The sequence below is a fragment of the Brassica napus genome, chromosome C7 (assembly GCF_020379485.1).
Source record: "Brassica napus cultivar Da-Ae chromosome C7, Da-Ae, whole genome shotgun sequence".
Classification (NCBI taxonomy): Eukaryota; Viridiplantae; Streptophyta; class Magnoliopsida; order Brassicales; family Brassicaceae; genus Brassica; species Brassica napus.
In genome coordinates, this window is record NC_063450.1 from 53868013 (window position 1) to 53895835 (window position 27823).

General features: G+C 34.6%; 9 protein-coding genes across 13 annotated transcripts; 5 read left to right on the forward strand and 4 right to left on the reverse strand.

Moving 5' to 3' along the window:
- Positions 1 to 1945: 1945 nt before the first annotated feature.
- LOC106411402 (D-2-hydroxyglutarate dehydrogenase, mitochondrial) lies at positions 1946 to 5508 on the forward strand. 2 transcript variants are annotated; one of them, XM_013852158.3, is made up of 16 exons: positions 1946 to 2304; positions 2395 to 2714; positions 2804 to 2905; positions 2995 to 3042; positions 3302 to 3372; positions 3456 to 3574; positions 3658 to 3757; positions 3829 to 3934; positions 4032 to 4112; positions 4183 to 4280; positions 4349 to 4457; positions 4530 to 4635; positions 4700 to 4785; positions 4864 to 4989; positions 5074 to 5167; positions 5292 to 5508. In XM_013852158.3, exons 1-15 carry the CDS (start codon positions 2196 to 2198, stop codon positions 5164 to 5166), a joined length of 1674 nt encoding a protein of 557 aa, XP_013707612.2. In that variant the 5' UTR covers positions 1946 to 2195; the 3' UTR covers position 5167; positions 5292 to 5508. The 2 variants fall into 2 exon arrangements, with proteins under 2 accessions (XP_013707612.2, XP_013707611.2); XM_013852157.3 differs by having other exon boundaries at positions 1953 to 2304; positions 3658 to 3753; positions 3825 to 3934.
- A 233-nt stretch (positions 5509 to 5741) lies between these two features.
- Positions 5742 to 7221, forward strand: LOC106407062 (probable ubiquitin-conjugating enzyme E2 17). Of its 2 annotated transcripts, XM_013847844.3 has the most exons (5): positions 5742 to 5964; positions 6058 to 6161; positions 6238 to 6404; positions 6495 to 6583; positions 6680 to 7221. In XM_013847844.3, exons 1-5 carry the CDS (start codon positions 5935 to 5937, stop codon positions 6773 to 6775), a joined length of 486 nt encoding a protein of 161 aa, XP_013703298.1. In that variant the 5' UTR covers positions 5742 to 5934; the 3' UTR covers positions 6776 to 7221. The 2 variants fall into 2 exon arrangements, with proteins under 2 accessions (XP_013703298.1, XP_013703297.1); XM_013847843.3 differs by having other exon boundaries at positions 6495 to 7221.
- LOC106407063 (50S ribosomal protein L7/L12) lies at positions 6931 to 8497 on the reverse strand. Of its 2 annotated transcripts, none has more exons than XM_013847846.3 (2): positions 7904 to 8497; positions 6931 to 7285 (listed from the first exon to the last, which is right to left on the reverse strand). In XM_013847846.3, exon 1 carries the CDS (start codon positions 8426 to 8428, stop codon positions 7913 to 7915), a length of 516 nt encoding a protein of 171 aa, XP_013703300.1. In that variant the 5' UTR covers positions 8429 to 8497; the 3' UTR covers positions 6931 to 7285; positions 7904 to 7912. The 2 variants fall into 2 exon arrangements, with proteins under 2 accessions (XP_013703300.1, XP_013703299.1); XM_013847845.3 differs by having other exon boundaries at positions 6931 to 7219; positions 7904 to 8495.
- Positions 8498 to 9133: 636 nt separating this feature from the next.
- Positions 9134 to 10624, reverse strand: LOC106409336 (peroxidase 49). The gene is made up of 4 exons (XM_013849980.3): positions 10323 to 10624; positions 10056 to 10247; positions 9815 to 9980; positions 9134 to 9732 (listed from the first exon to the last, which is right to left on the reverse strand). Exons 1-4 carry the CDS (start codon positions 10545 to 10547, stop codon positions 9320 to 9322), a joined length of 996 nt encoding a protein of 331 aa, XP_013705434.1. The 5' UTR covers positions 10548 to 10624; the 3' UTR covers positions 9134 to 9319.
- Positions 10625 to 11388: 764 nt separating this feature from the next.
- On the reverse strand, positions 11389 to 14160 carry LOC106411026 (long chain base biosynthesis protein 1). The gene is made up of 11 exons (XM_013851700.3): positions 13970 to 14160; positions 13710 to 13865; positions 13534 to 13628; positions 13366 to 13457; positions 13193 to 13286; positions 13044 to 13116; positions 12827 to 12959; positions 12572 to 12746; positions 12346 to 12486; positions 11901 to 12266; positions 11389 to 11829 (listed from the first exon to the last, which is right to left on the reverse strand). Exons 2-11 carry the CDS (start codon positions 13813 to 13815, stop codon positions 11662 to 11664), a joined length of 1443 nt encoding a protein of 480 aa, XP_013707154.1. The 5' UTR covers positions 13816 to 13865; positions 13970 to 14160; the 3' UTR covers positions 11389 to 11661.
- A 1012-nt stretch (positions 14161 to 15172) lies between these two features.
- LOC106411029 (probable methyltransferase TCM_000336) lies at positions 15173 to 17206 on the forward strand. The gene is made up of 4 exons (XM_013851701.3): positions 15173 to 15553; positions 15632 to 16045; positions 16116 to 16388; positions 16791 to 17206. Exons 1-4 carry the CDS (start codon positions 15470 to 15472, stop codon positions 17130 to 17132), a joined length of 1113 nt encoding a protein of 370 aa, XP_013707155.2. The 5' UTR covers positions 15173 to 15469; the 3' UTR covers positions 17133 to 17206.
- Positions 17207 to 17473: 267 nt separating this feature from the next.
- LOC106411030 lies at positions 17474 to 18104 on the reverse strand. The gene has a single exon (XM_013851702.3). It carries the CDS (start codon positions 18001 to 18003, stop codon positions 17635 to 17637), a length of 369 nt encoding a protein of 122 aa, XP_013707156.1. The 5' UTR covers positions 18004 to 18104; the 3' UTR covers positions 17474 to 17634.
- Positions 18105 to 21354: 3250 nt separating this feature from the next.
- Positions 21355 to 24208, forward strand: LOC106407005 (transcription factor BEE 2-like). Of its 2 annotated transcripts, XM_013847777.3 has the most exons (5): positions 21355 to 21740; positions 21841 to 22023; positions 22103 to 22399; positions 22486 to 22577; positions 23882 to 24208. In XM_013847777.3, the coding sequence occupies exons 1-5, from the start codon at positions 21501 to 21503 to the stop codon at positions 23907 to 23909; spliced, it is 840 nt and encodes a 279-aa protein (XP_013703231.1). In that variant the 5' UTR covers positions 21355 to 21500; the 3' UTR covers positions 23910 to 24208. The 2 variants fall into 2 exon arrangements, with proteins under 2 accessions (XP_013703231.1, XP_013703232.1); XM_013847778.3 differs by lacking the exon at positions 23882 to 24208 and having other exon boundaries at positions 22486 to 22714.
- A 1883-nt stretch (positions 24209 to 26091) lies between these two features.
- Positions 26092 to 27431, forward strand: LOC106408608 (transcription factor BEE 2-like). Its single transcript, XM_048763407.1, has 4 exons — positions 26092 to 26457; positions 26558 to 26740; positions 26820 to 27116; positions 27203 to 27431. The coding sequence occupies exons 1-4, from the start codon at positions 26107 to 26109 to the stop codon at positions 27296 to 27298; spliced, it is 927 nt and encodes a 308-aa protein (XP_048619364.1). The 5' UTR covers positions 26092 to 26106; the 3' UTR covers positions 27299 to 27431.
- Positions 27432 to 27823: the final 392 nt, after the last annotated feature.

Here is a 27823-nt window from a genome sequence, read left to right on the forward strand (position 1 = left end):
GATTTTGAAACAGTGATGAACATAAGTTCACCGATTAGTACATGATAACAAATCATGACAACCACAGAAAATAATAACGTATGCTAATCAGTGCCACTGAACTACTACTCCCTCCATTTCATAATATAAGTAGTTTTACGTTTCAAAATATAAGTAGTTTTGACTAAAAGCACGAAGATTGAGAAATATTTTATAATAAATAGGTTAGATATAATTTAACCAATAAAAAATAAATCTATTTAATTTGATTGATCACACTGTATTCAATAAATGTAAAAATTATCTAGAAATACGAAAACTACGTACATTTTGAAACAAAAACATTTTCCTAAAACTATTTATGGTATGAAACGGAGGGAGTAGTACTGTATTACATTTGCCGATGCCATTATATGATTATTGATATTTATGTTATTATGTACCCGCACTTCTTATTATAAACTATACTCCTTTGGAATACTTAATCCAACTTTGTAGTTGGGGATTGTGATTACTACCACATGTCACAGGAGCTTTTTAGACTTAATATTTAAGACTCACATATTAATTAATCGAATATATGTCTGATAGAAAGCCGAGGTAAACACATTTTTAATGAAAAGGTCGGTCCACAATTAATTAATTAGAAAGCTTTCTGCCTAATGCGTGTATTATATACTTACTTGACCCCAACTTGTAATAACACAAAGCATGTGACATGAAAACCACTTCTGAAAATAAAAATGGCCTAGTAATATAGGCTGTGTTATTATTATCTTGATACCTATAGCCTAGACTCCACAGATAATTTAAAAATGTATCGAGCTGTGAACCTTTAATTACTCTCTAAGTATATTCATCGCTATTAACAGAGTCGCTTAAAAACAAAGTGAAGTATGGATTGGGGAGATAGATAGATGAGGATTCGTTTTCAGTGTCCTTCGAGAAATAGTAATGCATTTTGTATTTGAACTCGATTTTGCAATTTGCGTTTGGTATAGTTCTTGTATGGATCAGAACAATACGACTGCAATAAAATAAAAGGATGTGGAAACAAAGCATAGTAGAAAGAACACACAAAAACAAGATTGAATTGTCCCCTTCAAATCAACCATTTGGTGATTTTGAAAAAAATAAAATCATTTCTCATAAATGTATATGTTTTTTTGGAATGATTATGATTTTGGATTCGTGGATCCATACATCCCTTAAGATGAAATTCAGATGACATACATTATTATTCTGCATAGTAGATTTTTTTTTTCCAATGATATTTAAGTATATAACTTGCAATTCTTTTACTAAACAATGTAAAACTTTAACCACAGAGACCAATTGATGGTTGGTTATTGAATATGACATTTCTCAATCCTTTTTGATTTTTTTTTTGGATGGTTTACAAACCAGTGAGATTCCCATGTAAAACAATTGATTTGGATAAACTATAAACGTATACGTAAATTAAAACAAACAAAACAAAAGTTTAACGTGCTCAAGACGCAACAACAGCATGGACACCAATCTCAGGATTACTCTTCATATCAACACCATCAAGAAGACACTCTTTATCAAACCGAGGCTTTCTCCGGTATAATAATACGAATCTTTTTTTTAACAAGATCCAAGTAAGCTTCACTAGTGTATTCTCTATCACACCAGACTCACATAGCTCCTAAACCTCACGACCTATGGACTCTACATGACGTGACCGCTCTCTCCCTCTTGTAAACGGAACAATGCAGAAGAAAATCATCACTCAACACTAATGGCATGTAAAGTTACAGAATTTGCAGCTAACAAAATCAAATCCACCAAAGACGAAGACGATACACTTCCACAATCTATGGATTTTGTGAGCAATCACGTTTGATAGAATTGGCTTTTGGTAACTAATCAGAAACTCTGTTCTATCTAAAGTTCGAAACTTTATCAACAATAACTTAAAACGGGAATCTCGCAAAAAATTCTCTAAAGTTCAGAGCTTTAAGATCATTTCAATTAAATAGAAAGACTTACTCTGATTCGGTTTGTGGAGCGGTAAGAGAAGCGTTTGGCCTGAGCTTCTACAAAACGCAGCGTTTCGTTATTGGACCATCAACAAGAAAACGCAGCGTTTCGTTATCCAGACACAAGGGGGGTAATTGTTGTCGAACTAACGAACATTTTAAGCAAGCGAGACGGAGACGTAAGTGGCAGGAGGAGGAAGGAAAAGAATAATGATGATGATCCATAGATGGAGAAGATCAGGAGAGTTCGTAAGATCTGCTTGTAAATCTCTAAGTAGCCTCCGACCAGAACATAACTCAATGTCTCCTCCTGTTTCAGGTTCGGTTTTTTTTTTTTTCCGATGACTTTTTTGTTAATTCAAATTACACCTGGAAATTAAAAAGATTGAAACTTTGGGATTGGATTTAGGCTTTGTGAATCGTTACGAGTCAAAAGGAAAGACCTTTCAGTCAAATGCTTGGAATGATCATAACAGAGAGCTTGATCTTGGTAGAAACTTGGGGATGATGCAACAGTATAAATCATTTGGGTCATCATCAGCTTCGAAAGTCCAGAGAAACCCATTGTTTTCTTCGTTAGAACCGAAGGACGTTAGCTACTTCAAGGAGATACTTGGTGATAAACACGTGATTGAAGATGAAGAGAGGCTTGAGACTGCTAATACAGATTGGATGCACAAGTACAGAGGATCTAGTAAGCTGATGCTCTTGCCCAAGAACACTGAAGAGGTCTTGTCTTGTTTTTATTTTTCCAATGACTTTGTTTTGGATTCTGATGAAAATTTGTGTTGAACATAGATTTTTATGGTTTGTTGCAGGTGTCTCAGATACTTAAGTATTGTGATTCTAGGAGTTTAGCTGTTGTTCCTCAAGGAGGAAACACCGGTCTTGTTGGTGGAAGTGTCCCTGTCTTTGATGAGGTTCTTCTACACTTCTTTTTCTTCTACACATTGATTGTTGTTGATAAAAAAATGTTGGATGAGGTTCTACACTATTCTCATCTTTGCAGGTGATCATCAATGTTGGTTTGATGAATAAAGTCTTGTCCTTTGATGAGGTAATCAGCAATCTTGTATTTAAAAAAGCAGCTGCTCCTCTCTTTTTTTTTTGTCTTACCCTCTCTTTTTTTTTTGTCTTACTTAGATGAAAATTGGTGTTAGCTGATTAGTGGAGATTACAACCTTTTATTTTAGTGTCAGTTGCTTCATAAGTATATAGCTAATAAGGCAGCAAGATTCTATTAGATACAAAAAAATTATTACCTAAAGAGTAATGTAACTACATGCTTGGTGATGATATGATGCTCTATACTTCAGGTTAGTGGAGTCTTGGTGTGTGAAGCAGGATGCATTTTGGAAAATCTGGCAACTTTCCTTGACACAAAAGGGTAATAATAGAAGAGAAGAGTGTTTTTGTTTATTACTTAAAATTGTTGGGTTAGCAGCAAACATAGATTAATGTTTCCTCTAGTTTTGTAATGCCACTAGACTTAGGTGCAAAAGGAAGCTGTCATATAGGTGGAAATGTTTCAACTAACGCTGGTGGTTTGCGCCTTATCCGTTACGGCTCACTTCACGGAACCGTATTGGGTAATAATCAATTTATAGTCCTAGTCACTATATACTTTTGGATCTCATCTTCATTGTTTTTCATGTTCTTATTACCATCTCAGGTCTAGAAGCTGTCACAGCAAATGGCAATGTGCTTGACATGCTTGGAACTTTACGCAAAGACAACACTGGATACGACTTAAAACATTTGTTTATCGGTAGGTCTCATCATGACCTTGTGCTTATACAGTCACTTCATTAACAAAAGAGAGTTATAATTATCTCACAGGGAGTGAAGGATCACTTGGTATTGTGACTAAAGTTTCTATACTCACACAACCAAAGATGTCTTCTGTAAACTTAGCTTTTATCGCTTGCAAAGATTTTCTCAGCTGCCAGGTTTTGATCTTCTTTACACTTGTAATCAGATTCTCTTTACTATAAGGAGATGACGTGTGTGAACCATTGTCTCTTATTAAGTATTTACCTTTTTCAGAAACTTCTTGTTGAAGCAAAGAGAAATCTTGGAGAGATACTGTCCGCTTTTGAGTTTCTTGATAACAACTCCATGGATTTGGTAAAAGCTTTTAGGACCTGTTTGGCATTAGTCTATGATTTTTTTTGCTAAACCGATATTCATTTGACAGGTACTGAACCACTTAGACGGTGTCCGTAATCCAGTTTCCTCTTCAGAGAACTTTTATATTTTGATAGAGACAACTGGAAGTGGTGAAACTTATGACAGGTAAAATGAATTTGTATTTAAATCCATTGAGAGAGTTTAGTCTAAGTATGATTCAATAACTAATGCAGGGAGAAGCTTGAAGCGTTCCTTTTAAAGTCACTGGAACAAGGTTTAGTATCTGATGGTGTAATAGCTCAAGACATAAACCAAGCATCCTCGTTTTGGCGCATACGAGAGGTACACACTTTAGTATCATTTAATCTTGATGTTACACAGACGTATAATGTCATATATATTTTTATCTTGCAGGGTATAACAGAGGCGTTACAAAAAGCAGGAGCTTGTTACAAGTATGACTTATCCTTACCTGTTGAAGAGATTTACAATATTGTCAATGACCTTAGAGGGAGATTAGGTAAGATACATATCACTGCACTGTCTCCTAATAACTTCAAAACTGAATCATGCATATGGTTCAGGTGACTTGGCAAATGTTATGGGATATGGTCACCTTGGAGACGGTAATCTTCATTTAAACATCTCAGCCTCGGAATATAACGATAAGGCAAGTCCAAATATTGATCTAAAACACTTGGAAGATGTCTTCCAAAGTGATTAATTTTCTTCACTCTTTACTTTGCAGCTTTTAGGTTTAATAGAACCTTATGTCTATGAGTGGACATCAAAGCACCGTGGAAGCATCAGTGCAGAACATGGATTAGGTGTAATGAAAGCTAATGAGATCTTCTACAGCAAATCACCTGAAACCGTGAGCTTAACAAACAAACAACAAATCGATATAACATATCTATAGAGTTTTTTGGGGTGATTCTCGTCACACTCTTATTTGCAGGTTGCATTAATGGTATCCATCAAAAAGTTGCTGGACCCTAAGGGGATTCTCAATCCATACAAAGTTCTTCCTCACTCTTTCTTCTCTCCCTAAGGTAAAAAAAAAAAAGAAGATTATGCTTTATGATTATGCACCGAAATTATTGAAAGCACCTAAGAGGAATCTATCATCTTTAGTTTTGGGAATCATTGACATTCTTCTTTTAAAACGAATGCAAGGTGGGGATGAGAGATGATTCTTCCAAAAAGAATATGATGAGGAGCCCAAGTTTGAGCAGTATGATTGATGCAAAGGAACAATAAGCAAGTGTTGATTAAAAACTCACTTAAACTCACTAAAGTGTATATATGCTTGTTCCATGTTTGTTGTCACTGTGTCTTAATATCTTATTATCATGGATAAGAAAGAATAAAAAACCTATGGAGCTTACGTGTACTACAAGTTTGCAGTAAGGGAAGAATCTATCATCATAATCTTCGGAAGAATCTATAATCGGTGTTAGAGAAACAAGATTGGTCCAAAGACCTTAATTGAACCAGCTTTAATTGGGAAAGGTCTCTCTAGTTTAGGAAATAAAGGTTTTTCTGAATTTAGATTTTTGGAATGTTTAATGATTATATTCCAAACTGATCGTGATCGTGAGAGTAGCAAAAGCGTGTAAAGATTCGGTTTCTCCAGCACCAGTGGAAAGACATGATAGAAACGACTTGGGTTTGATGACTGGACATAGATGCTATGCTTTAACACACAAGTTGAAGGTGATAAGACACTATAAAAAGCTCATTGATATGGCTAAGGAGACAAAAACACACACACTCAATCTTCTCTTTATTGCACTCACTGTAATACTTTTAAACACAAATGACTACTTCATCTGAGACAACTCGCAAGGTTGGTTAACTGCTTCCTTAGATTTTATCTAACAATAAGTCTATTGTTATAACTCATTTGCCTTTATCATCTCTCTGTTTTTTATTTTGTTAGGGCCTGACCAAAATTGCCACAAATAGAGTTCAGAAAGAGTTCATGGAGTGGCAGACTAACCCTCCTGCTGGTTTCAAGCACAGAGTCTCTGATAATCTCCAACGGTACATAACACTATACTCATTCATACCCATTTTCGAAAAACAAATGATGAAATGTTGAAAATGTTGGTGTGAAAAGATGGACCATTGAAGTGAAGGGAGCTCCAGGAACTCTTTATGCCAATGAAACTTACCAACTTCAAGTGGAGTTTCCTGAGCATTATCCTATGGAAGCTCCACAGGTTATCTTTCAGCATCCAGCTCCACTCCATCCTCATGTTTACAGCAACGGTCACATTTGCTTGGGTAAGAAACAAACACAATGTCTCACTTGTGTGTTTGCCCTATCTTTCAAAGTCTGATAACATGAGATTCTGTGTATTTTTGGTGATGCAGATGTTTTGTATGGTTCATGGTCGCCTGCAATGAGACTAAGTTCAATCTGTCTTAGCATTCTCTCAATGCTCTCAAGCTCATCTGTGAAGGTTTGTTGTGTGTTTTGTGCATTCTCTTCTTTCTTTGGCTTTGACAGTATATTCTTCTTATGCTGTTTTGTATTCTCTTATGACCCATCCTTGCAGCAAAAGCCGAAAGACAATGACCACTATTTGAAAAACTGCAAAAATGGAAGATCTCCTAAGGAAACGAGGTGGCGCTACCATGACGATAAAGCATAACATCTCTCTATGTGTGACGCGTCCTTGTATTGTAATTAGAAACCAAATGTATGATCTCAGGTCAAGTTATTGACCTGTTTCTATCTTCAAAACTACAAAAAATAGTTTCTATGTGGTTTAATCACACGAAAAAGCTTGTGCATAAAACTATAAAGTCAAGAAATAACATGATTTATTTATTAAGTCTTAATCTTCTGTTGAAAAGAGATCATCCATGACTGCGCGCAGTACAAACCAAAAAATGATAGAACTATTGATCCAAAAGAAGAAACCTTTGCTCCTAAAAGCCTTCGAGTATTAATCGGCTGAAGGCAAAAATGTGTGTTCTACCATTGTAAAGAAAAAGGCTCATGAGACTTTCCATGACATCTTACATTGTAATAAACACTTAAAAGGACAACTCAGCAGACGCTTCATCTGTTCCTCGTTCCATTTTAATAGTCCCTGCAGCCAAAGTCTCAAGCTTTAGCATGTGAATTGAAGACTAAACCGGTCTACGGTCTGTGTACACTGTGACAAAATACAAAACCTTATGTTTGAGTGACCAGAAGAAACTTCAAAAGCCCCCCCATGAAACTCGATACAAATCCCACAACCAAAGTTCCATATAAAAATAAGCAAACAACTTTACGCAAACCCATAATCAAACATACTGTTTCTTATCAATGCCAAGACTTCATAGCTACAACAACTCAACAAGATCCATACACAACACTTCTCACAGTCACAGACAGAGCTAACGTTCCATAGAAGAAAAAGCAAACAATTTTATGCAAACTCAGAATCAACATACTGTTTCCTTTTCAATTCCAAGACTCCAATAGTAATTACAACTCAACAAAATCAATACACAACACTGCTCACAATCAGAGCTAACGTTCCATAGAAGAACCAACTTTACGCAAAACTCAGAATCAAACATACTGTTCCTTATCAATTCCAAGCCTTAATAGCTACTACAATGAGCACACTCAGAGCTAACGTTCCATAGAAGAAAAAAAGCAAACTTCTTTATGCAAACTCAGAATCAAACATACTCTTCCTTATCAATTCCAAGACTTAATAGCTCCTACAACTCAACGAGATCCATACACAACATTGCTCACAATCAGAGCTAAGAAAGAGTACCTAAAAAGGTCACTCCATATCAACTTTAGCACCAACAGCCTTCAACTTCTCTATAATCTTCTCAGCTTCCTCCTTACTAACCCCCTTCTTCAACAAAGTCGGCGCCTTCTCCACCAAGTCCTTAGCCTCCTTCAATCCCAAATCCGTAACCGTCCTCACCTCCTTAATCACTTTAATCTTCGACGCCGACTCAAACCCTTGCAGCATCACGTCGAACGCCGTCTTCGCTTCCGCCTTCTTCTTCTCCTCCCCCTTCCCGCCCGCCGCAGCTCCGGGACTACCACCTCCTCCAGATCCCGGAAACGCCATCGCCGCCATCACGGGCATCTCGGTGACGCCAAGCTTCTTCCTGAGGAGCTCGGTGAGGTCCATTGTCTCCAGGAGCGTGAGGTTGGAGAGCTCGGTCACGATTTTGGAGACATTTTCCGATTGCGATGAGTAGCTCCGATGGGATTGGATCGGGTGTGGCTGGATGGATCTCAAACCTCGTGAGAGATGAGAGGAGATGGTTCGTAGGTTCCTCATAGTTAGTTAGTTAGTTAACTTCTTCTTCTCTCTAGCAAGCTTGGAGGATTCATATGAAGTGAGGAAGAATGTATAAACCCTAACTAACCGAAAGTCATTTAACTGGGCCGTTATGGGCCTCTTATTATAGAGAGTATTTGGATTATTTAGGCCCAAAACTGCAGTTTTACATTCATAATTTCAATGTTTCCAAATAATAACAGCAAGTAGTCTAAAATAGTTATGGTGGAAAACAAGGAGTTCATTTGTTTAACTAAAGATTTATTAATTTTCTATAATATAAAATTGGATATTTAAAAAAATGTGATTCATTATTAACTATAAAGATTGATAAATTAAAAATTTATACAACATTTTTAATATGATGAAAATAAAAATGTTAGATGTTATCCACGAGGTGATAGGTTAGTGGTAGGTGGACTTTGGGATTGTTAAACAACACAGGTTCAAAGGTACTCCATTACACTTCACCTTGTGGCCACGCAGATATTAATCTATTTTACGGTCCGTTGAAATATCTGGAGTGGGAGTCCATCCGTGGACCGCACCACCCCTTTAAATATTAATCTACACCTCTTCATCGACTAGAGATACCTCTAAGATTAAAAAAAAATGTTAGATGTAGATTAATAAGTGATGCAAGTAAATCATAATAAACTAGTAGAATTATCATTTGTAGAATGAATGATGTAATTGCCCAATAAATCAATGTTAAAATAATACATTTCATTCTTATTTTAACACAAAGCAGAAATAACACAACATAAAACTTCAAATTGCAAATAGAATAAAAATACAACATATCCCAAACAAATTAAAGCAAAATGTTATTCATACATTTCTTTCCCCATAAAATGTTTTTATTTATTTCAATTTCCTCATATCACGCATTCAAGAGTTAATCTTCCTGCAGCTCTTCCTGATTTCCCCACTCGAACCCGTCAACGGAGAGATGTTTCCCATCTTGATCATGGACTCCGCAAACTGCTTGAAAAACTCTCCTTGATCCTCTGCGTACTTCTTTACAAGCTCTCTAGACTTATCGTTGCTGCTGAACAGAACCTGGTCCGAGTTCAACAAACCCATGTTCTCCATCAAGTTCTTGAAGTAGCTGTTGTCGAACTTCGCCGGGCTGACCTTGTCCAGCACCGAGAGAATCTGGTCTCCTCCGGATCTTGGACACCTTTGGCGCAAGTTAGCAGCGAAGGATTGTTCCAGTGTCATGTCTGGACGACCGTTTCCAGACTGGTTGTATAGCCTCTGTCTGAAACTCGTGCATCTCGAGAATCCAATGGTGTGACTCCCTGAAAAGAGTAAAACGTATTAGATTTTATAATTGAGTTCCGTGCATGTGAAGCAACTCTCACAAAGTGAAGGGAAGCTTACCGGAGAGAGCAACAAGGTCAGTGACATCAAGTCCTTGACGTTTAAACTTTGTGAGAATTGTCTGGAAAGTGTTGTTTGGTGCAGGGATGTTGTTGTTCGAACCACTCAAGCTTGCACTTCTTGAATCTCTTCTTCCCAATGGAACCATCCAGCTTGGTCCACCAGTCTAAAACCAAAGTACCAAACCGAATCAGCTAATTTTTTCAAATTTTTTTCAAGAGAGGTTGTGGAGGAGACTTGCAAGAACAGAGGAGTCTCTAGCGGCTAGGGTGAGAGCATCAGCGCAAGAGACAGTTCCAGGACATTCTTTCTCAAGTTGAGCTTTGATCTGGTCGACAACATCAAATCCACGAGCTGATTTTCTGTTAGGGTTTGAGTTTTTCTCACTCGTTATCCTCCCTCTGCTGTCTAGAAGCAAAGAGCCATCACAACCCTACATTTCACAGTTACCTTGCTCAATACGTAACTAAACCTAATAAACAAAAAAAAATGATACACGTAACCGAACCTGAACAAAGCAGTCGTGGAAATGAAGTCTGATCAAGGAAGCAGCCATACGAGTCTCTCTAGCAACAGCTTTAGCTACAACTGATCTCACTATCTCCCCAGCTTGAGGGCATGTATGTGCATAATAACCTGGGGAGAGTTTGCCTCCATAGCTCTTGTGACAGAGACAGAGAGGGAGAAAGCAAAGGAGAGAAATAACAAGGAGAAAGCTACTGAGTCTTGCCATTACTTTAAACAAGAAGATGAAGAAAGGAGAAGAGTTTGTGATGAGGAGGAGGGATATGAAGCAAGGGGAGAGAAATGAGTTATTTATAGTAAAAGGCTTTGAAGAAGAAGTAAGAAGTGGAGTTGTTATTAGCTACATCTCAAGATTTACAAGAAGATTAAAAGAGACAAAAGTTAAGGTTTGGTACCCAACATTACATGCTTAGTTTGACTAATTAGCCTCTCTTTTTTTGGTTTAGTTATATACAATTGATTTGACTTGGTTGGAGGGGAAAAGCAAAGCAAGCTTTGAAGTTTTAATATATGAAAGTTGATCTTTATCCATATGTTAACGACTCATAACAATGATTTGAAGACTGTTAATAAATATTTCTTTATCTCTTGTATATAAGTAAAATTAAAAGCGAAGAAAAAGACCAAGTATGAACAGAATAACTTCATCTTAAAAGGAAAGAAAGAAAAACAGCAATATAATGCCTAGATTTAACTACAGTATAAAAGAAGAATTGGAAATAAAAAACATTTACTTTTGCAAATGACTTGGTTGATACTATACATCAGGATATGTTAAGAGTAAGTCCAAAGACTTTTGCGTAGTGAGAAAGAGAAGAGAGTAGGAAGAGATTCTAACTACTCTTTTGACAAAAACAAAAGTTATTCAAGTGTCAATCTTTGTTTGACTTATGAACACACTCATGTTCTTGTAACCAAAGCAAATAAAAGAAGCTTTTGTTTTGTCTCTGTCTGTTCATAACACATGAATCTGCAGGTTAAAGCAATCTCGAGGTGAGCACTTTTCAACTTTTTTTGACTATAGTAGAAACTAAACCAGACAGTTCAACTGCATGCAATACCATTGATTGAGACAGCCATTATCAAATCTTAAAAAAACTCAAATGATCAAATGAAAGCATTTGGAAAATTTTCATAAAAAAATGTAAAGAACAAGAAGCCATTGTTCTTCAAGAACTCTTCTTCTTCAGCCTATAAACATCTACAAGCTTTTGAGTCTGCGAATTTGTCTTGTCTATAATCTCAAATGCAAGTGTTGAAAGAGTTCCTCTGGTGTTTTTGAAGAAAAACATCTCTGTGGATGAGTTTTGGTGTTTCAGGACTTAGAGTAGAAGCTCTGAAGCGAGTCTCTTCAGAGACTCAGATACTTTAACAAGATCAGACTCTGAATGTCCCGCTGAGACCAAGAGTTTGATACCCACAGGTAACCGGCACTTATCAAGAAACGACTTCTTAGAGCTCACAACCAACAATGAGTCTTCCTTCAGAGCCTGCATACATCCTAGTCATGTCAAGACAACCAGGACAAAGGTCTAAGATTCGATAAAAGATGTTGACTTACACGATCAGCCATTTTCTCGAGTAGAAGCAAGTCCTCTTTAGTTGAACCACTCGAATTCTCTAACTTCAAGAAGACAATAGGCGACTCAGGGTCGCTTGCTAGCGACATCCCCTTGATGTCTTTCAAACCTTTCCATAACAGAGCAATGTGCTGCTTCATCTTGACTAACAACTCAGGGTTTTGATCAATGACGTCGATGGCTGTGATAGCAGCGCTCGCAAGGTACGGTGGCAAAGAGGCAGAGAACACATATCCTGAACTGCTGAGTCTCTGGTAATCGATGATGCGGGCGTTCCCGGTGCAGAATCCACCCTCTGTGGCTAGTGCGTGGCCCATTGCAGCAGTCACAACATCTATCTTCTCAATCTGTTTCACGGAGAAAAAAATCATCAGCACCAGGATCTGATTTAGGAAATGATAAGTCTACTTAGAATGTGTTACGCACAGGGACACCGTGATGCTCTGCAAGACCTCTCCCGGAACGGCCAAGCACGCCGAAAGAGTTGCTTTCATCCAATATAACACGAAATTTATACTTCTCTTTCAGTTTCACTATCTCATCTAGAGGTGCGATTTGGCCAGAGTTCTGCAGATTTTAACAGAAGCAAATGGCAAAGCGTCACATTTCAAGTGAATGAAAGTATGAGAAGAGAAACAGCCGTTTATGATACCTGATATACAGCTTCAGCTACAATGTAACGCCTCAAGTTCTTAGAGCGCTTGTTCTTTGTCATGATCTTCTCGAGGGTACTACGGAGAGAGTCCATGTCATTGTGCTTGAAGTACACGATTGTACTTCTTGAAAGCTGGAGCCCATTTTGTATCCCCCAGTGAACACCCTCGTCGCTAAGAGAATACAAGAATGAGTCTAACATTGAGATTAAAGAGTTTAAAAAAATAACAAGTTCAATGCATTGTGTACTTACGCAACAATGATATCGCCTTTTTTACAGAAACAAGGAATGGTGCTGAACATCGTGGAAAGTCCATATGAATAAAGGATTGTATCAGGAGTACTCAAAAACTTTGATATTCTGGTTTCGCAATCAAGATGAACATCTATGCAACAACAAAAAGTACCAAACAGTAAGAGATTCTTTCGATAAATAGAGGAAAGAAGAAGATTCATGTTGGAGTTCTTACCAATAGTACCATAGAAACCACGAGGACCACAAGAACCAACGCCATATTTCTCCAACGCAGAAGTGCATGATTCCTAAGCATAGACTATCTTTAAGTACACACAAAAGAAACAATACTGAATACAAAGTAGCTAGCTTGTTGGAAGTTACCAGCAACTTCTCGTGTCCAATGAGTCCAAGATAATTAGCAGACGCAAAATTCACCACGTCTTTTCCATTAACCGTTGTATGCGGGCCAGCAGCACTGTATGTACAAACCCAAACAGTTTAAAGGCAATGAAACGAAGTACAGAGAAGTAGTATTCCACCACACACACACACACCTTTCAAGAACTGGTGGCTCATGCCTCATGTCTTCTGTAATTGGAGGTATAAGAGGCTCAGGAACCCATTCATCACACAGCTCATCTATTTCCTGATCATTAAATAATAATTAAAAAAGCCTCAAATACAATTCCACTATGCACAATCATAATGAGATTAGAAAGAACCTGCTCAGTTAACGGTCTCTTGGGAGGTTTGTAACTCTTTTGAGAGAGGAGGATGACAATGACAAAACCCAACAAAACTTCCACAAAGATGTGCCCTGAAAGGAAATAAATAAAGTTTGAACCTTTAATAATAATAATCTCGATAGGCCTCAAAACTATATATTATAATCAATTACATTGGATTCGGACACCGAACAAGACAACTCTAGCCGAAGGAGCATCCAGAGCCATTGTCACCCAGTTCAAACCGGCCCTGAACATTTCCACCAGATTCGTATCCATTTTTGCTCGATGGATCCAGCAAAGTGCAGCGAGAGAGTTCCAACTATGTCCTGTATACAAAATAACAAAAAAATGAATCTAATTTCACTCTATAAGGAAAGATCTGTGATCCGATCAATTACAATAGATCCGAGACCATGACAAGGGATGTTACCTGATCCCAGTGGATTTGGAGCAGAAGATATCGTTTGCCCACAAGAGTGGAGATGCAAAAGATTTGGCTTTCGAATTTTCTCGGGTGATTTTGATGATAGGAAAAATCGATTAACAGATTATTCTAAGGGAAGGAGGAGAGAAAAAAAGAACAAATTTTAAAAATTAATGAAGAGGAAGAAGACGAGTGGTGGTGCCTGGCGGGCGGATCTGTCAATGTCCGTGTTAATGGGCTCATAAGTGTCCATTAACATATAATGGGCTTTATATTGGCCCAATACCAACAGCTTACATTTACCAACAAAACAGCTTTGCGTCAATCCCTCTACTGACACGCGTGCGTGCCCCTCCCCGTATCGTACCAGATAAGGACTACTACACTCAGGACTCAACAAGCATTCCACACCACCACTAATATCTTAAAGGTTAGGAAACGATAAGAGAGAAAAAAAAGAACTAATAAAAGCCTAAAGGTAAGGAAGAGAGAGTGTACTAAAGCCTAAAGGTAAGGAAGGGATAGAGTGAAATGGTGGTCACACACACACACACACACACCTATCATCATCTCCCATTTTTGTTGAGCCTTCTACCTTTAAAAGTCAATTTATTTTCCTCCCTAATCATTTTCTGTCTCAAAGTTTCCCTTACTTTTCTATAATGTTTTGTAACAATACATTACACTATGTTTGTCCCTATTCTGTTCAACCATATATTTTATATAATTCTTCAGCATGTGAGAGACCATGTGATGATATATGAATACCCAATATATTCTCTAGTGAGTCAAGATATTCATGTATATCATCAAAGGTTCACCTACTTTTCTATAATGTTTTGTAACACCACATTACACTGTATCTGTCTCTTTCCACTTCAACCCAAGTTCAACCGTCTGTCATATAATTCTTCACCATGTAAGAGGCCATGTGATGATATGATGTACCCAATTGATTCTTTAGCGAGTGTCAAAATATATTTTAGGAATATATTGAGACTAGATTAATTGACATAAACAATAAATGGTAACAGAGTACACCACTAATAGAAATAGAGTCTAGCACTGACAGCAAGAATAGAGTAAAGAAAGTACAAACATAATAACATGAAGCCATCATGATGTAGTTGGAAAATTTTCGATTTTCGATTTTTTAATATTATCTTTTTCCTATTTTGGTCACTTTGGACTATACCTTACCATTTCTCCTTCTAAACCAAACTCACCATTTATTAGACCCATCTTTTGAATATCTTTTTGTTGAATCATGAACAATGATGAAAGAATCCCATTTTATAATTTAAAGTAAGAAAATAAAGAATTTATGGAAAATTCGTTATTTAATGTAAAAAAATGAAGAGTTTATAGAAAAGGAAAAAAAGTTTGGGTAATGGAAGATGACAGGCCAATTACTTATTTAAGAAAAGCAAATTATCACCAAAAAAAGAATTACAAACCCTAATCCAAGAAGTTAGCGAGGTTTTAAAATTTTATTTTCTCGTTGTGATGGATAAGAGGGATCTAGAAAGAGAGTTTCACATGACAGGAGGAGTTGGGAAAACTAGTTATGCAAGAAACTCTTCCTTACAGGTTCTTGATATTTTCAATTTCTTCACTTCATAATCTTGATTTCTAATTAGCTCTTTTTGTTGTTTTTGATATTTGTAGAAGAAAGCATCTGATGAGGCCAAACACATCACACTAGAGACACTGCAACAGCTCTACAAAGAGACAAAACCCAAGAGTTTAGTAATAGCTGACCTGGGATGTTCTTCAGGACCAAACACTCTCTCCACCATTAGAGACATCATCAAAGCCGTCATATCTGCTCACCGCCGCGAGATCCCAAGCCAGCTCTTACCAGAACTCAACTTCTTCCTTAACGATCTCCCAGGGAATGACTTCAACTCCATATTCAAGACCTTGCCTGACTTTCACTTAGAGCTCAAGAGAGATACCAGCGATGACGAATCCCCTTCAGTTTTCATTGCAGCCTACCCTGGATCATTCTATGGAAGGCTCTTCCCTGAAAAGACCGTCCACTTTATTTATGCCTCTTACAGCTTACACTGGCTCTCCAAGGTGAACATATTGAGAGATGGACTCCTTCAGGTTTATGTATATGCAAATACACTGAGTTGTTTCTTTGCAGGTTCCTCCAACTTTGTATGATGATCAAGGCAAGTCCATAAACAAAGGCTGTGTTAACATCTGCTCCTCGAGCCCTGAAGCTGTTTCCAACGCTTACTACAGTCAATTTAAGGAAGATTTCTCCATCTTCCTCCAGTTTAGATCAAAAGAGGTGGTTACTGGAGGTCGAATGGTGCTCATAGTACTTGGAAGAGAAGGTCCAGATCATGTTGATAGAGGAAACTCTTTCTTCTGGGAACTTCTCGCAAGATCCTTAGCAGATCTTGTTGCACAGGTATATATATTATATAGAAATATTCTAGAATAGTTAAATAAACACTTATCGTTTTCAAAAAACTAACCCACAAAGAAGAAATGAACAAAATAGCATTAACTAAACAATAAAATGACATTTTTATTTTATATTTGGATTTGAAATTAATAGTTATGGTTTAGAGTTTACTATTTAAAGGGCATGTTAGAAAAAAAGTTCTTTGGAGTAATTTAATAATTTTATGTCTTTTTTAGAATTTTTTTTTATCTTTTATTTAGGGCTATTTTGATCATTTTTTTAGTGTTAATTTTGTCATATTATTTCGGGTTATTTAATTTATTTTCCCTATTATATATAATTCTTTGTAATGTTGGTTTCACAAAGATGTATAAACCATGTTATGTTGTATCCATTTAATTGTAGGGAGAAACTGAGGAAGAGAAGCTCGATTCTTACGAGATGCACTTTTACGCTCCGAGTGCTGCTGAGATAGAAGATGAAGTGAACAAAGAAGGGTCTTTTGAATTAGTGAAGTTAGAGATGTTGGAAGTGGACAAGGAGAAAGGCAACGAGGATGGTATCAGTTACGGTAAGGCGGCTGCGAAGACGGTAAGAGCGGTTCAAGAGTCAATGCTTTCACTACACTTCGGGGAAGAGATTCTTGACAAGCTGTTTGATACATATGGTAGAATGGTTGGCGAGGAGTTGGCTAAGGAAGACATAAGACCCATCACATTTGTTGTTGTCCTAAGAAGGAAGCTCTGAAACATAGAAATGAAACCTACATATATGTAGCAAATATTGAATATAAATTCATAAGTCAAAGTCCATATCAAACCCATTGCAATCAATCTCAATGAAACCTGTAAATATGTTTCAGTGTTTTAAACATTTATTGGGGTTTACATTTTTGGAATTTTCCATTTTTTGTAAATGGAAGAAGAGAACCCCTCCTTGAGCTTCACGCAACCAAATGTAGACTCACTATTCCATACTTCCTCCTAAACGGCACCGTAGCAGTCTAGACATGACATGTCTCAATAGTCAAACCAAAACTGCTTGACCTTTTGCTTTGAAACTTTCTAAAATTTACAGTTTTTTTGAAATATACAATTTTGTGTCCAACACTTGTGTTCTTATAAGAAATTTAATTATTCGATAGCTACAATATACAAATATCATCACAAAATTAAAAGATATAAACTCATTTGTATTAAACAATTTTTTTTAAAAATTATTGATTTTCATTTTACATAAAATTCACCATCTACTTGAAATAAATAACAGGCGTGTTAGTTCTCGCATCCCACATACCACCTTCCTTCAAATACTCAAGATACCTAGAAAACTCAGGCTTCCTAGTTGTAGACTTCTTCTTCTTTCCATATAAAAAACTAAAGATCGGGTGGCTAAACTTGCTTGTTGGTTTGACTTTCTTGGATTTCTGACGAGGAAGCTCCTCAAGAATGGTCGGAACACCACCAGCACCAAGCTTTATAGATGGAGCGTAGTAAGGAACACTCGTCGATCTTCTTAGCTTTGCTCCGAGTAAACTGAAAGTTGAGTCGTCAATTACTCGCTCGTACCCTCCACGACGGCTTCTTGTCCTCGTGCTAAAGCTTCTTAGCATTTGCATCTTTTTTTATTTCTTAGAAATAGAAAAGTCAGTCAATAAGGTGATGTAAAGAAGAGATGATTTAGTTGTTGGTGTTGCAATGAGGCAGAGTTTCATTAGTGTGGTTTAAATATGGGAGATGTAATGAAACTTTATTGTTTTATTATTTTATTTTGTTTGAAAGTTGAAACGGTCAGAGTTTCGCTGCCAGTTCGTAAAGTCCAAATAATTCTATGGTTTTTAATTCTGAAAGATAGCATAAACTAATATGAAGGAAGGATTCGTTGAGCTTATTTGACTTTTCAATGTTATTCAAACGCAATCCTTGACCTCATCATCCAGGAACTTCCACGAGACTCCGTTTATACTACATTAAAATTAGAATGCCTAAGTAGGTCAAATAAATGTTTAACATGTTTTTTATTATTCATAGTGAATCAAATAAATGAATAAATATCTTGTTAAGATATCATCTAATGATGTTAGAGAACATGTTTTTATTGTTCATTGTGAATCAAATAAATGAATAACATTTTGTTAAGAAATCATCTAATGATGTTAGAGAACATGTTATTATTTTCAAAGTGAATCAAATAAATGAACAAAATTTTGTTAAGAAATCATCTAATGATATTAGAGAATGTTTTTATTGTTCAAAGTGAATCAAATAAATGAATAACGTTTTTGTTAAGAAATCATCTAATGTCGTGGGCCTTGTGGCAATCAGAGAAAATAAACCTAAGAGACAACTAATTGGAAACATAAAATATCTATATTATTAAAAGAGAAGTACCCATTTGAAAATGTTCTTACTTCGTTAATTAAACTCTCTATTTTTTGTTTGTCTTTTTCAGTTGCATTTATGAAATATCCTAAAACGAATTAAACTGCCTAATTTATTACTTGTTTTTTCAGTTACATTAATGAAATATGTTTAAATGAATTTAAACTTCCTATTTTATTGTTTGTCTTTTTCAGTTACCTTGATGAAATATCCTTAAATAAATTTGGACATAATGTCATTTAATCAACAAAAAAAACTCATGAGTTATCCTTACGTGCATAATTTTAATAATAGAGATTTTAAAAAACGTTCATCATTAAAATCTTACCTAAAACATACAGCACTAATATATAACATATCAATAAAATTAGAATTTGACTCACACAATTGTACGGATATTATTTTCAGTTGATTAAATTAAAAAGTATTTATTTATTCAAAAAATATTTAAGAATGACTATGTTTTTAAAAATTATATGGTATTATTTGCTCATAACTCATTTATCATTTGCTAAATTGTTAGAAATAAAATTTTAGCATAATATAACTCAGTTGTCATTTGCTAAATTTATGGTTTTTATTTATATTTTTTATTATTTAATTATAATATTTTCATTTTATATTTGAAAGAGAAATGAATTTGCTTTCAAACAATATTTTTGTAAATGTATTTTTTTAAAAATAATCAATTTAAATTGTTATTATCATTGAATATAATTATTTTTGACATAATTTGAGTTTTCGTTTATATCAAAACTTATCATATTTTAGGATAATTTTAATTTAAAATGTAATTTTTTTCAAAAAAATTCTAAAAATATTTTTTAAATATTTTGTTATAATTTTTTAAAAAAATATTGAGTTGCATTTCAAATAAAAAGGTAAAAATATTAAAAATATTCTAATTAAAATATGTAAAATTTAATATAGTTTTAAGGAAATGGTCAAAATTAAAAAAAATTACACATAAAAAAAATCATGATTTTTGTTAACTGGGCGGATCATTATTTATATGATATCGCAAACGAAAGAAAAATTTATGTTTTTACAATTATCTAATTAACTATGTATACTCATTTTTTTATATTTTTTTATATTATATCATACACTCGTAAAAAAATAGATAGTTTAAGATGCAAAAAAATAATATTTACTTAATAAATATAATATGAATGAATTTTACAAATACATCATTTAATAAAATAAATAATTAAAAACTGAAAATTCATATCCGCTCAGGATCTAGTTTACTCTTAAACGACTCTAGAAGCAAGTCATATAGCAAGGTCAAAGTAAACAACACAAGGCTCTACCTTTCTTCTGAGCTGAATCTATTCCAAGCTTCCTGGAAAGTTAGAAACATTTTAGAACAATTCTAGATTTGAACGTTCTTGTTCAGAGATTGTGTTGACAAGACATGAGATATGTGTGCAGTCATTAGCTTTAGGTTTACCAAAAAACAGTAATCTCGGATTACCTTGAACCGGACGGTTCAGCCATTTAGAGACACTAAAAACATGGATTCTGTTGACAAAACATGATCACTCTGCTCAGGTAAATCTCATTACCAGCTTCTTCTTGATGATGATTCCAAAAGAATCGTGGTTCATAGATGGATATGAGTGACATGTGACCAATTGTCGACTGAGACAAGAATACATTGTGTAGTAACTAACCTTGAACTAACTCCACAGAGAGATACGCATATCCAACCACTCGGATTTACAATCTCCACAATTTTTAGTAGAATTGAAAAAATGTTCTTCATCACTTAAGAACCATACGTCTATTTCAATGTTATTATAACTTACATTATGCCATCTCATTCTCACTCTCACACATAAACTGTAGCCTGACTACATTCAGGATAAACTACAATCTTGTATGGCATTCAAGATCATCTATAAATGAAAAACTTTCCAATATAGTATAGATTCTCTTGAATGATCTCACCGAGCATATAGATATCGTAAGAGATATGTAATTACAAAAATATAGAAGAAAAAATAATTGTATTGGGACCAAACACTTTGATATGTCGCCAAACGTCCTATCACTTATCTTCACACCCATTTTCTTCTTTGGATCTCTCTCTCTCTTTTGTTGTCCCTATCACTTCCAAATTTCTATTAAATAAAGTAGTATAATGTTTTTAAAACTATTCTTAGAGATGCCCTCTCTCTCTCTCTCAGATATAAAATCTTGGTCTAACTTATAGATTGATAAATGGTAGTAATAATACATCACAAGAATCATGCATAGATCCACAACAAGACATGAACCACCGCTCATGATTCAAACCATTGTTTCTATTCATTTGCAAGTAAAGATTCATTATTCACATTCCCCACATTCTCAAACTTAAGAAACACTCTTTCTTGAAGTAAAATTCTTTTAAAAAAAAAATCATCAGAGAAAGACACAAAAGACTAACTTAAGACACCCCTAACCTCATGTTCATAAGGACATGACCACATGGTAGGTTATGTCAATTAGACCCCACAACTTCTCATCTCACCTTCTATGTCCCCAACCTCCTCCACTTTTGGCACTCTCTCACTAGATTTCGAATCTCATGTGTGTGGGTCAATGTTGCTTTCTATTAAAACCTAAGAATAATCATATCAAATGGATTACATTTCTCCCCAGACATACCAACTCTCTCTTTCTCTCTTTAGCTTTAAACCCCCAAAAGAAAAGATAAGAGCTCTAAGTTTTTGTTTACCTTCTCTCCATGGACTTGACTGGACTTAAATGGCTGCAACAACAACAACAAATGGTTTCACCTGAGTTTCTTCACATACTTGGCTCAGATGGGAGAGAAGAGCTCAGAAGGGTTGAGAGTTACTTGGGAAACAATATTTATGATACTATTGATGGATGCATCTCCAGGACAAGTAGCTTCCAAATGGAACCAGTGAAGAACAATGAAGATAACAGAGTCATTGCCTTGCGGAACAAGAGAAAACCAGAGGTTTGTATCTCAAGAAAGCATTGATTTATGCGGTTTTGGTTTTGTTTGAACATTGATTTTGAATGTTTCTTATTTTTCTTAAATCAAATTTTGGCTTTAGGGTAAGACAGAAAAGAGAGAGAAGAAAAAGAAGATCAAAGCAGAGGATGAAACAGAGTCAAGCATGAAAGGAAACTCAAACATGAGCAACACGGAGACATCCTCAGAGTTTCTGAAACAAGATTACATCCATGTGAGAGCTAGAAGAGGTGAAGCCACTGACAGACATAGCTTAGCAGAAAGGGTAACTAACTAAAGTGTTATTACAAAAATTAATTTAAGAGAGATTACTTATAGGGTTTTTACCTGATTGTTTTTGATAGGCAAGGAGAGAAAAGATAAGCAAGAAGATGAAATGTCTTCGAGACATTGTTCCTGGATGCAACAAAGTTACTGGTAAAGCCGGTATGCTTGATGAGATCATCAACTACGTCCAATCTCTGCAGCAACAAGTGGAGTTCTTGTCCATGAAACTCTCTTTCGTAAATCCAGAACTTGAGTTTCATATCAATGAATTATCATCCATGATGGTGGATTCAAGGTCTTTTCCATTACACCAACAAGGCTCTCTAGATTACTCAGTCATAAACTCAAACCAAACCACATCTCTCAACGCTCTTGTAATAATCTTCTCCCTCAAAACAAATATTTTATTTCCGGTTCCTTGTCTGTGAAGCAACCTATTAAACCTTTTTCTTTCCTGCAGAAAATAGAGACATCTTCAAACTGGGATGTTCACTCACAGTGTCTTTACAACAACTTGAGAACTGATTCAGTTTCCAGTTTCTTCAGCCTCAAGTAAAGAAGTTAGGGATAAGGATCATTGAAAAGTCTGCAATTTTTATTTTTCTGATCATTCTCTTTGTTATCTGAAATTTGAACTAGAAAGACAGAGGAAACCATTTTTTATTATTAAATTTTACAATTGCAAACTACTGTCCTATCAAATTACAATTACATTTAAATTTACAAAACCCTAATTCAACAAAGAGAACCAGACAAAAAAGGCTTAAGTTAAAACTTAAATTAAAAAGTTTATATTTTGTTAATTCAAAAACAACATGTTAAGTTATTATTTATATTCTTAACAAGTTTATACCAAATATAAAATAATTTATATATGACAGCAAATTTCATTAAAATATATATACTAATTATTGTGTTGAAATTTTCAAAACACTCATATATTATAAATGTTTTAGACTATATTTTTATACAAATGTTTTTTCTTCATTAATATTTAATTATATACTGTTTTATATCTTAATTTTTATAATAAAAATATTATTTAAAGATAACAACACAACATATAAGTATTATCTTATTTTTTAGAAATATAAAATATTATTTCAAGATAACAACAAAATATATGAGAATTATCTTTTTAGAAATTTAATATTATTAATATAATATTCTTTTTTAATTAAATTATTATATATAAAATTTATTAAGGGTAACAACGACATTAACCAGTCTAACTTTTAACGTGAGAGCTCGATTCCGAAAATTCACTTCGCAAATAATAGTATAGATTACATATTTTATAGTTATATTATTTAAATTAATAAATTATGGACTCAACTAAAAACTATTAATAAATTAATGACTCAGTTTAAACCTAATTAAAACATGAAAAATAAGCAAAATTAGCTAAAATCATGGAAATCATGACAAATAAGCTAAATCACTTCATAAATAATAGTATAGATTTTAAGATATATATTAGCGATAAAATATTGCATTAAATAGATGTAAAAGTTACGTAATATTTATAATGTTAAGATAATTATGTTAGCATCAATTTTAATTGAGGTAAGTTTTGTATTATTTTAACAAATGATGTTTTAAAAAAAGTAAATGCATCGATTATTTAATTGATATCAATCTGTATAATAATATCATTTTTGTTTAAGTGATACAAAATAACATAAATTGTATCACTTTTAATGAATGGATGCAAAATAAATTAATAATGATATCATTTGCTATAACTGATGCTAACTTATTATTATTTGTATCATTTATAAATAAATAATTTAAAATACAATCACTTATTTTTGTGATACACTTTAAGTGATTTAATATGCATTTTTTTTTTGTAGTGATAGAAGCCGAGGGGACGAGCTGTAATGTATGTCTGGGGGAGCTAAGTAGCGAAAGTTGCTATGCACTCTCTTGTGGTCATGTCTACCACAAGAGATGTCTGTGTCCTCTCTTGTGAGAAAAAGCTGACTTTCATTGTCTTCTTTGGGATGATCCTGCTTTTTAAATTATGATTATCTAAAACCTACGTTGTTTGCATGTTGATTTAGTGTGATCCTTTTTTTTTTCTTTTTAATCTTCCGGTGTAGTGAACTTTATTATGATCATGTGTGTTTGTTTGGGTGCAACATAACTCTACCTTAATATATAATATTATTTGTGTGTGACTTGTGATTTCACTAGTTAAGTATTAACAAATTTGATGTTTTTTTTGTTATAATATTTGCACAACTTTTTTATTAAAAAATTGTTTTGTTAACTTTAAATAATTTTTTTTAAAAATATATGCTCAATTTATATATGTCTGTTATAACCCATTAAAAAATGGTCCTTATTTGGATCCCTATGACAATGCTAAATGTTCTATAATTTTAAATGAAATGGATGACCAGGGTTCCAACTGTATTGAAACCAATATTCTTAGTTTTCCAAAAGGGTCCTATCAAATTACAATTACATTGACATTTACAAACTCCTAATTCAACAAAGAGAACCAGACAAAAAAGGCTTTAAGTTATAAAACAACCTAACAAACTTTTCTTCTTCTTGAAAATGGGAATCTGAGTCCAAAAAGACCAGACTTCTTCAGAGATGGAGTTGTTAGCATCGGTTCTTGATGCTTAACTGGAGTAATAACAACCTGTGAAGTAGTTGCACCTTCTGGAGAACCGTTGGAATCTACTTCTTCAAGATATTGTTCTGCACTAAATATGAACATGACGTATTTATTAGTTTTCATACTAGTTAATCAGAGGAGGGGAAACGAGACATGCTTCACATGTATGAACATTTTAGTATTAATTGTCTTAATTTGGAAAAAAATATGCCAAATACTTATAAAATGCATTCTGAAAATATTACAATGAATGAATTTACACAAGTCATAAATTTCACTACTGGAATCTGAATGTTGGCAATTGACTTTTCACTAGAACTAGTGCTTTAGACTCATTATGTTGTTGTATTAATCGTCTTATTTTGAATCAAACAAAAACTATGGCTTGACCAGGCAGAGTGTTCCTTGAAAGTACACTATTTAATTTGGTTTTAAGTCAGCCATTTAGAGACACTACACACATGTATTAGTGAATTACATAACTTTCTAAACAATCTGTAATTACTCTTCTCATGTAATTCTCTCATTACCAGCTTCTTCTTGATGATGATTCCAAAAGAACCATGGAACTACTAGGTGTGACCAGTGTTCGACTGAAACAAGAATGCATGGTTCCTCATCAGTTGAGAACCAGACGTCTATTTCAGTGTTATTACAACTTTACATTAGGTCATCTCATTCTAACACATAAACTGTAGCCTTACGACATTCATGAGAAACTATAATCTCTTTTTGCCTTCAATGATTCTCTTGAATGATCTTCACCGAGTATATAAATAACGTAAGAGATATGTAATTACGAAAAAATATAGAAGAAATAAAGAAATGTATAGGGACCAAACCCTTTGATATGTCGCCTAACGTCCTATCACTTATCTTCACACCCATTTTCTTCTTTGGATCTCTCACTATCTCTCTTTTGTTGTCCCTATCACTTCCAAATTTCTATTAAATAAAGTAGTATAATGTTTTTAAAACTATTCTTAGAGATGCCCTCTCTCTCTCTTCTCTCAGATATAAAATCTTGGTCTAACTTATAGATTGATAAATGGTAGTAATAATACATCACAAGAATCATGCATAGATCCACAACAAGACATGAACCACCACTCATGATTCAAACCATTGTTTCTATTCATTTACAAGTTAAGATCCATCATTCACATTTCCCACATTCTCAAACTTAAGAAACACTTTTTCTTGAAGTAAAATTCTTTATAAAAAAAAAATTCAGAGAAAGACACAAAAGACTAACTTAAGACACCCCTAACCTCATGTTCATAAGGACATGACCACATGGTAGGTTATGTCAATTAGACCCCACAACTTCTCATCTCACCTTCTATGTCCCCAATCTCCTCCACTTTTGTAACTCTCTCACTAGATTTCGAATCTCATGTGTGTGGGTCAATGTTGCTTTCTATTAAAACCTAAGAATAATCATATCAAATGGATTACATTTCTCCCCAGACATACAACTCAACTCTCTCTTTCTCTCTCTCTTTAGCTTTAAACCCCATAAGAAAAGATAAGAGCTCTAAGTTTCTTAACCTTCTCTCCATGGACTTGACTGGACTTAAATGGCTGCAACAACACCAACAAATGGTTTCACCTGAGTTTCTTCAGATACTTGGCTCAGATGGGAGAGAGGAGCTCAGAAGGGTTGAGAGTTACTTGGGAAACAATATTTATGATACTATTGATGGATGCATCTCCAGGACAAGTAGCTTCCAAATGGAACCAGTGAAGAACAATGAAGATAACAGAGTCATTGCCTTGCGGAACAAGAGAAAACCAGAGGTTTGTATCTCAAGAAAGCATTGATTTATGCGGTTTTGGTTTTGTTTGAACATTGATTTTGAATGTTTCTTATTTTTCTTAAATCAAATTTTGGCTTTAGGGTAAGACAGAAAAGAGAGAGAAGAAAAAGAAGATCAAAGCAGAGGATGAAACAGAGTCAAGCATGAAAGGAAACTCAAACATGAGCAACACGGAGACATCCTCAGAGTTTCTGAAACAAGATTACATCCATGTGAGAGCTAGAAGAGGTGAAGCCACTGACAGACATAGCTTAGCAGAAAGGGTAACTAACTAAAGTGTTATTACAAAAATTAATTTAAGAGAGATTACTTATAGGGTTTTTACCTGATTGTTTTTGATAGGCAAGGAGAGAAAAGATAAGCAAGAAGATGAAATGTCTTCGAGACATTGTTCCTGGATGCAACAAAGTTACTGGTAAAGCCGGTATGCTTGATGAGATCATCAACTACGTCCAATCTCTGCAGCAACAAGTGGAGTTCTTGTCCATGAAACTCTCTTTCGTAAATCCAGAACTTGAGTTTCATATCAATGAATTATCATCCATGATGGTGGATTCAAGGTCTTTTCCATTACACCAACAAGGCTCTCTAGATTACTCAGTCATAAACTCAAACCAAACCACATCTCTCAACGCTCTTGTAATAATCTTCTCCCTCAAAACAAATATTTTATTTCCGGTTCCTTGTCTGTGAAGCAACCTATTAAACCTTTTTCTTTCCTGCAGAAAATAGAGACATCTTCAAACTGGGATGTTCACTCACAGTGTCTTTACAACAACTTGAGAACTGATTCAGTTTCCAGTTTCTTCAGCCTCAAGTAAAGAAGTTAGGGATAAGGATCATTGAAAAGTCTGCAATTTTTATTTTTCTGATCATTCTCTTTGTTATCTGAAATTTGAACTAGAAAGACAGAGGAAACCATTTTTTATTATTAAATTTTACAATTGCAAACTACTGTCCTATCAAATTACAATTACATTTAAATTTACAAAACCCTAATTCAACAAAGAGAACCAGACAAAAAAGGCTTTAATAAAATGACAATAAAAGAGAACGGTGGACGAATGAGCTGAGTGTGGAATACTAAAACATGTTCTTACATGAAATTGAAGCGTTGTAGTTTTTTCCAAACACTAACTTATGCCTTATTTAGAACACTCACTTCCCATAACATATATACTCCATTCTCGACAAATGGCACCTGCTAACCTAATAATAAAAAACAATCACAGCATTGGCATATTTGAAAGAAATTCGTCCAACCGTACCTCCTATTTCGAAAAAACAACTAGAACTAATATGATATGAAAAACAATAGTTTCAAATATATATATATATATATATAT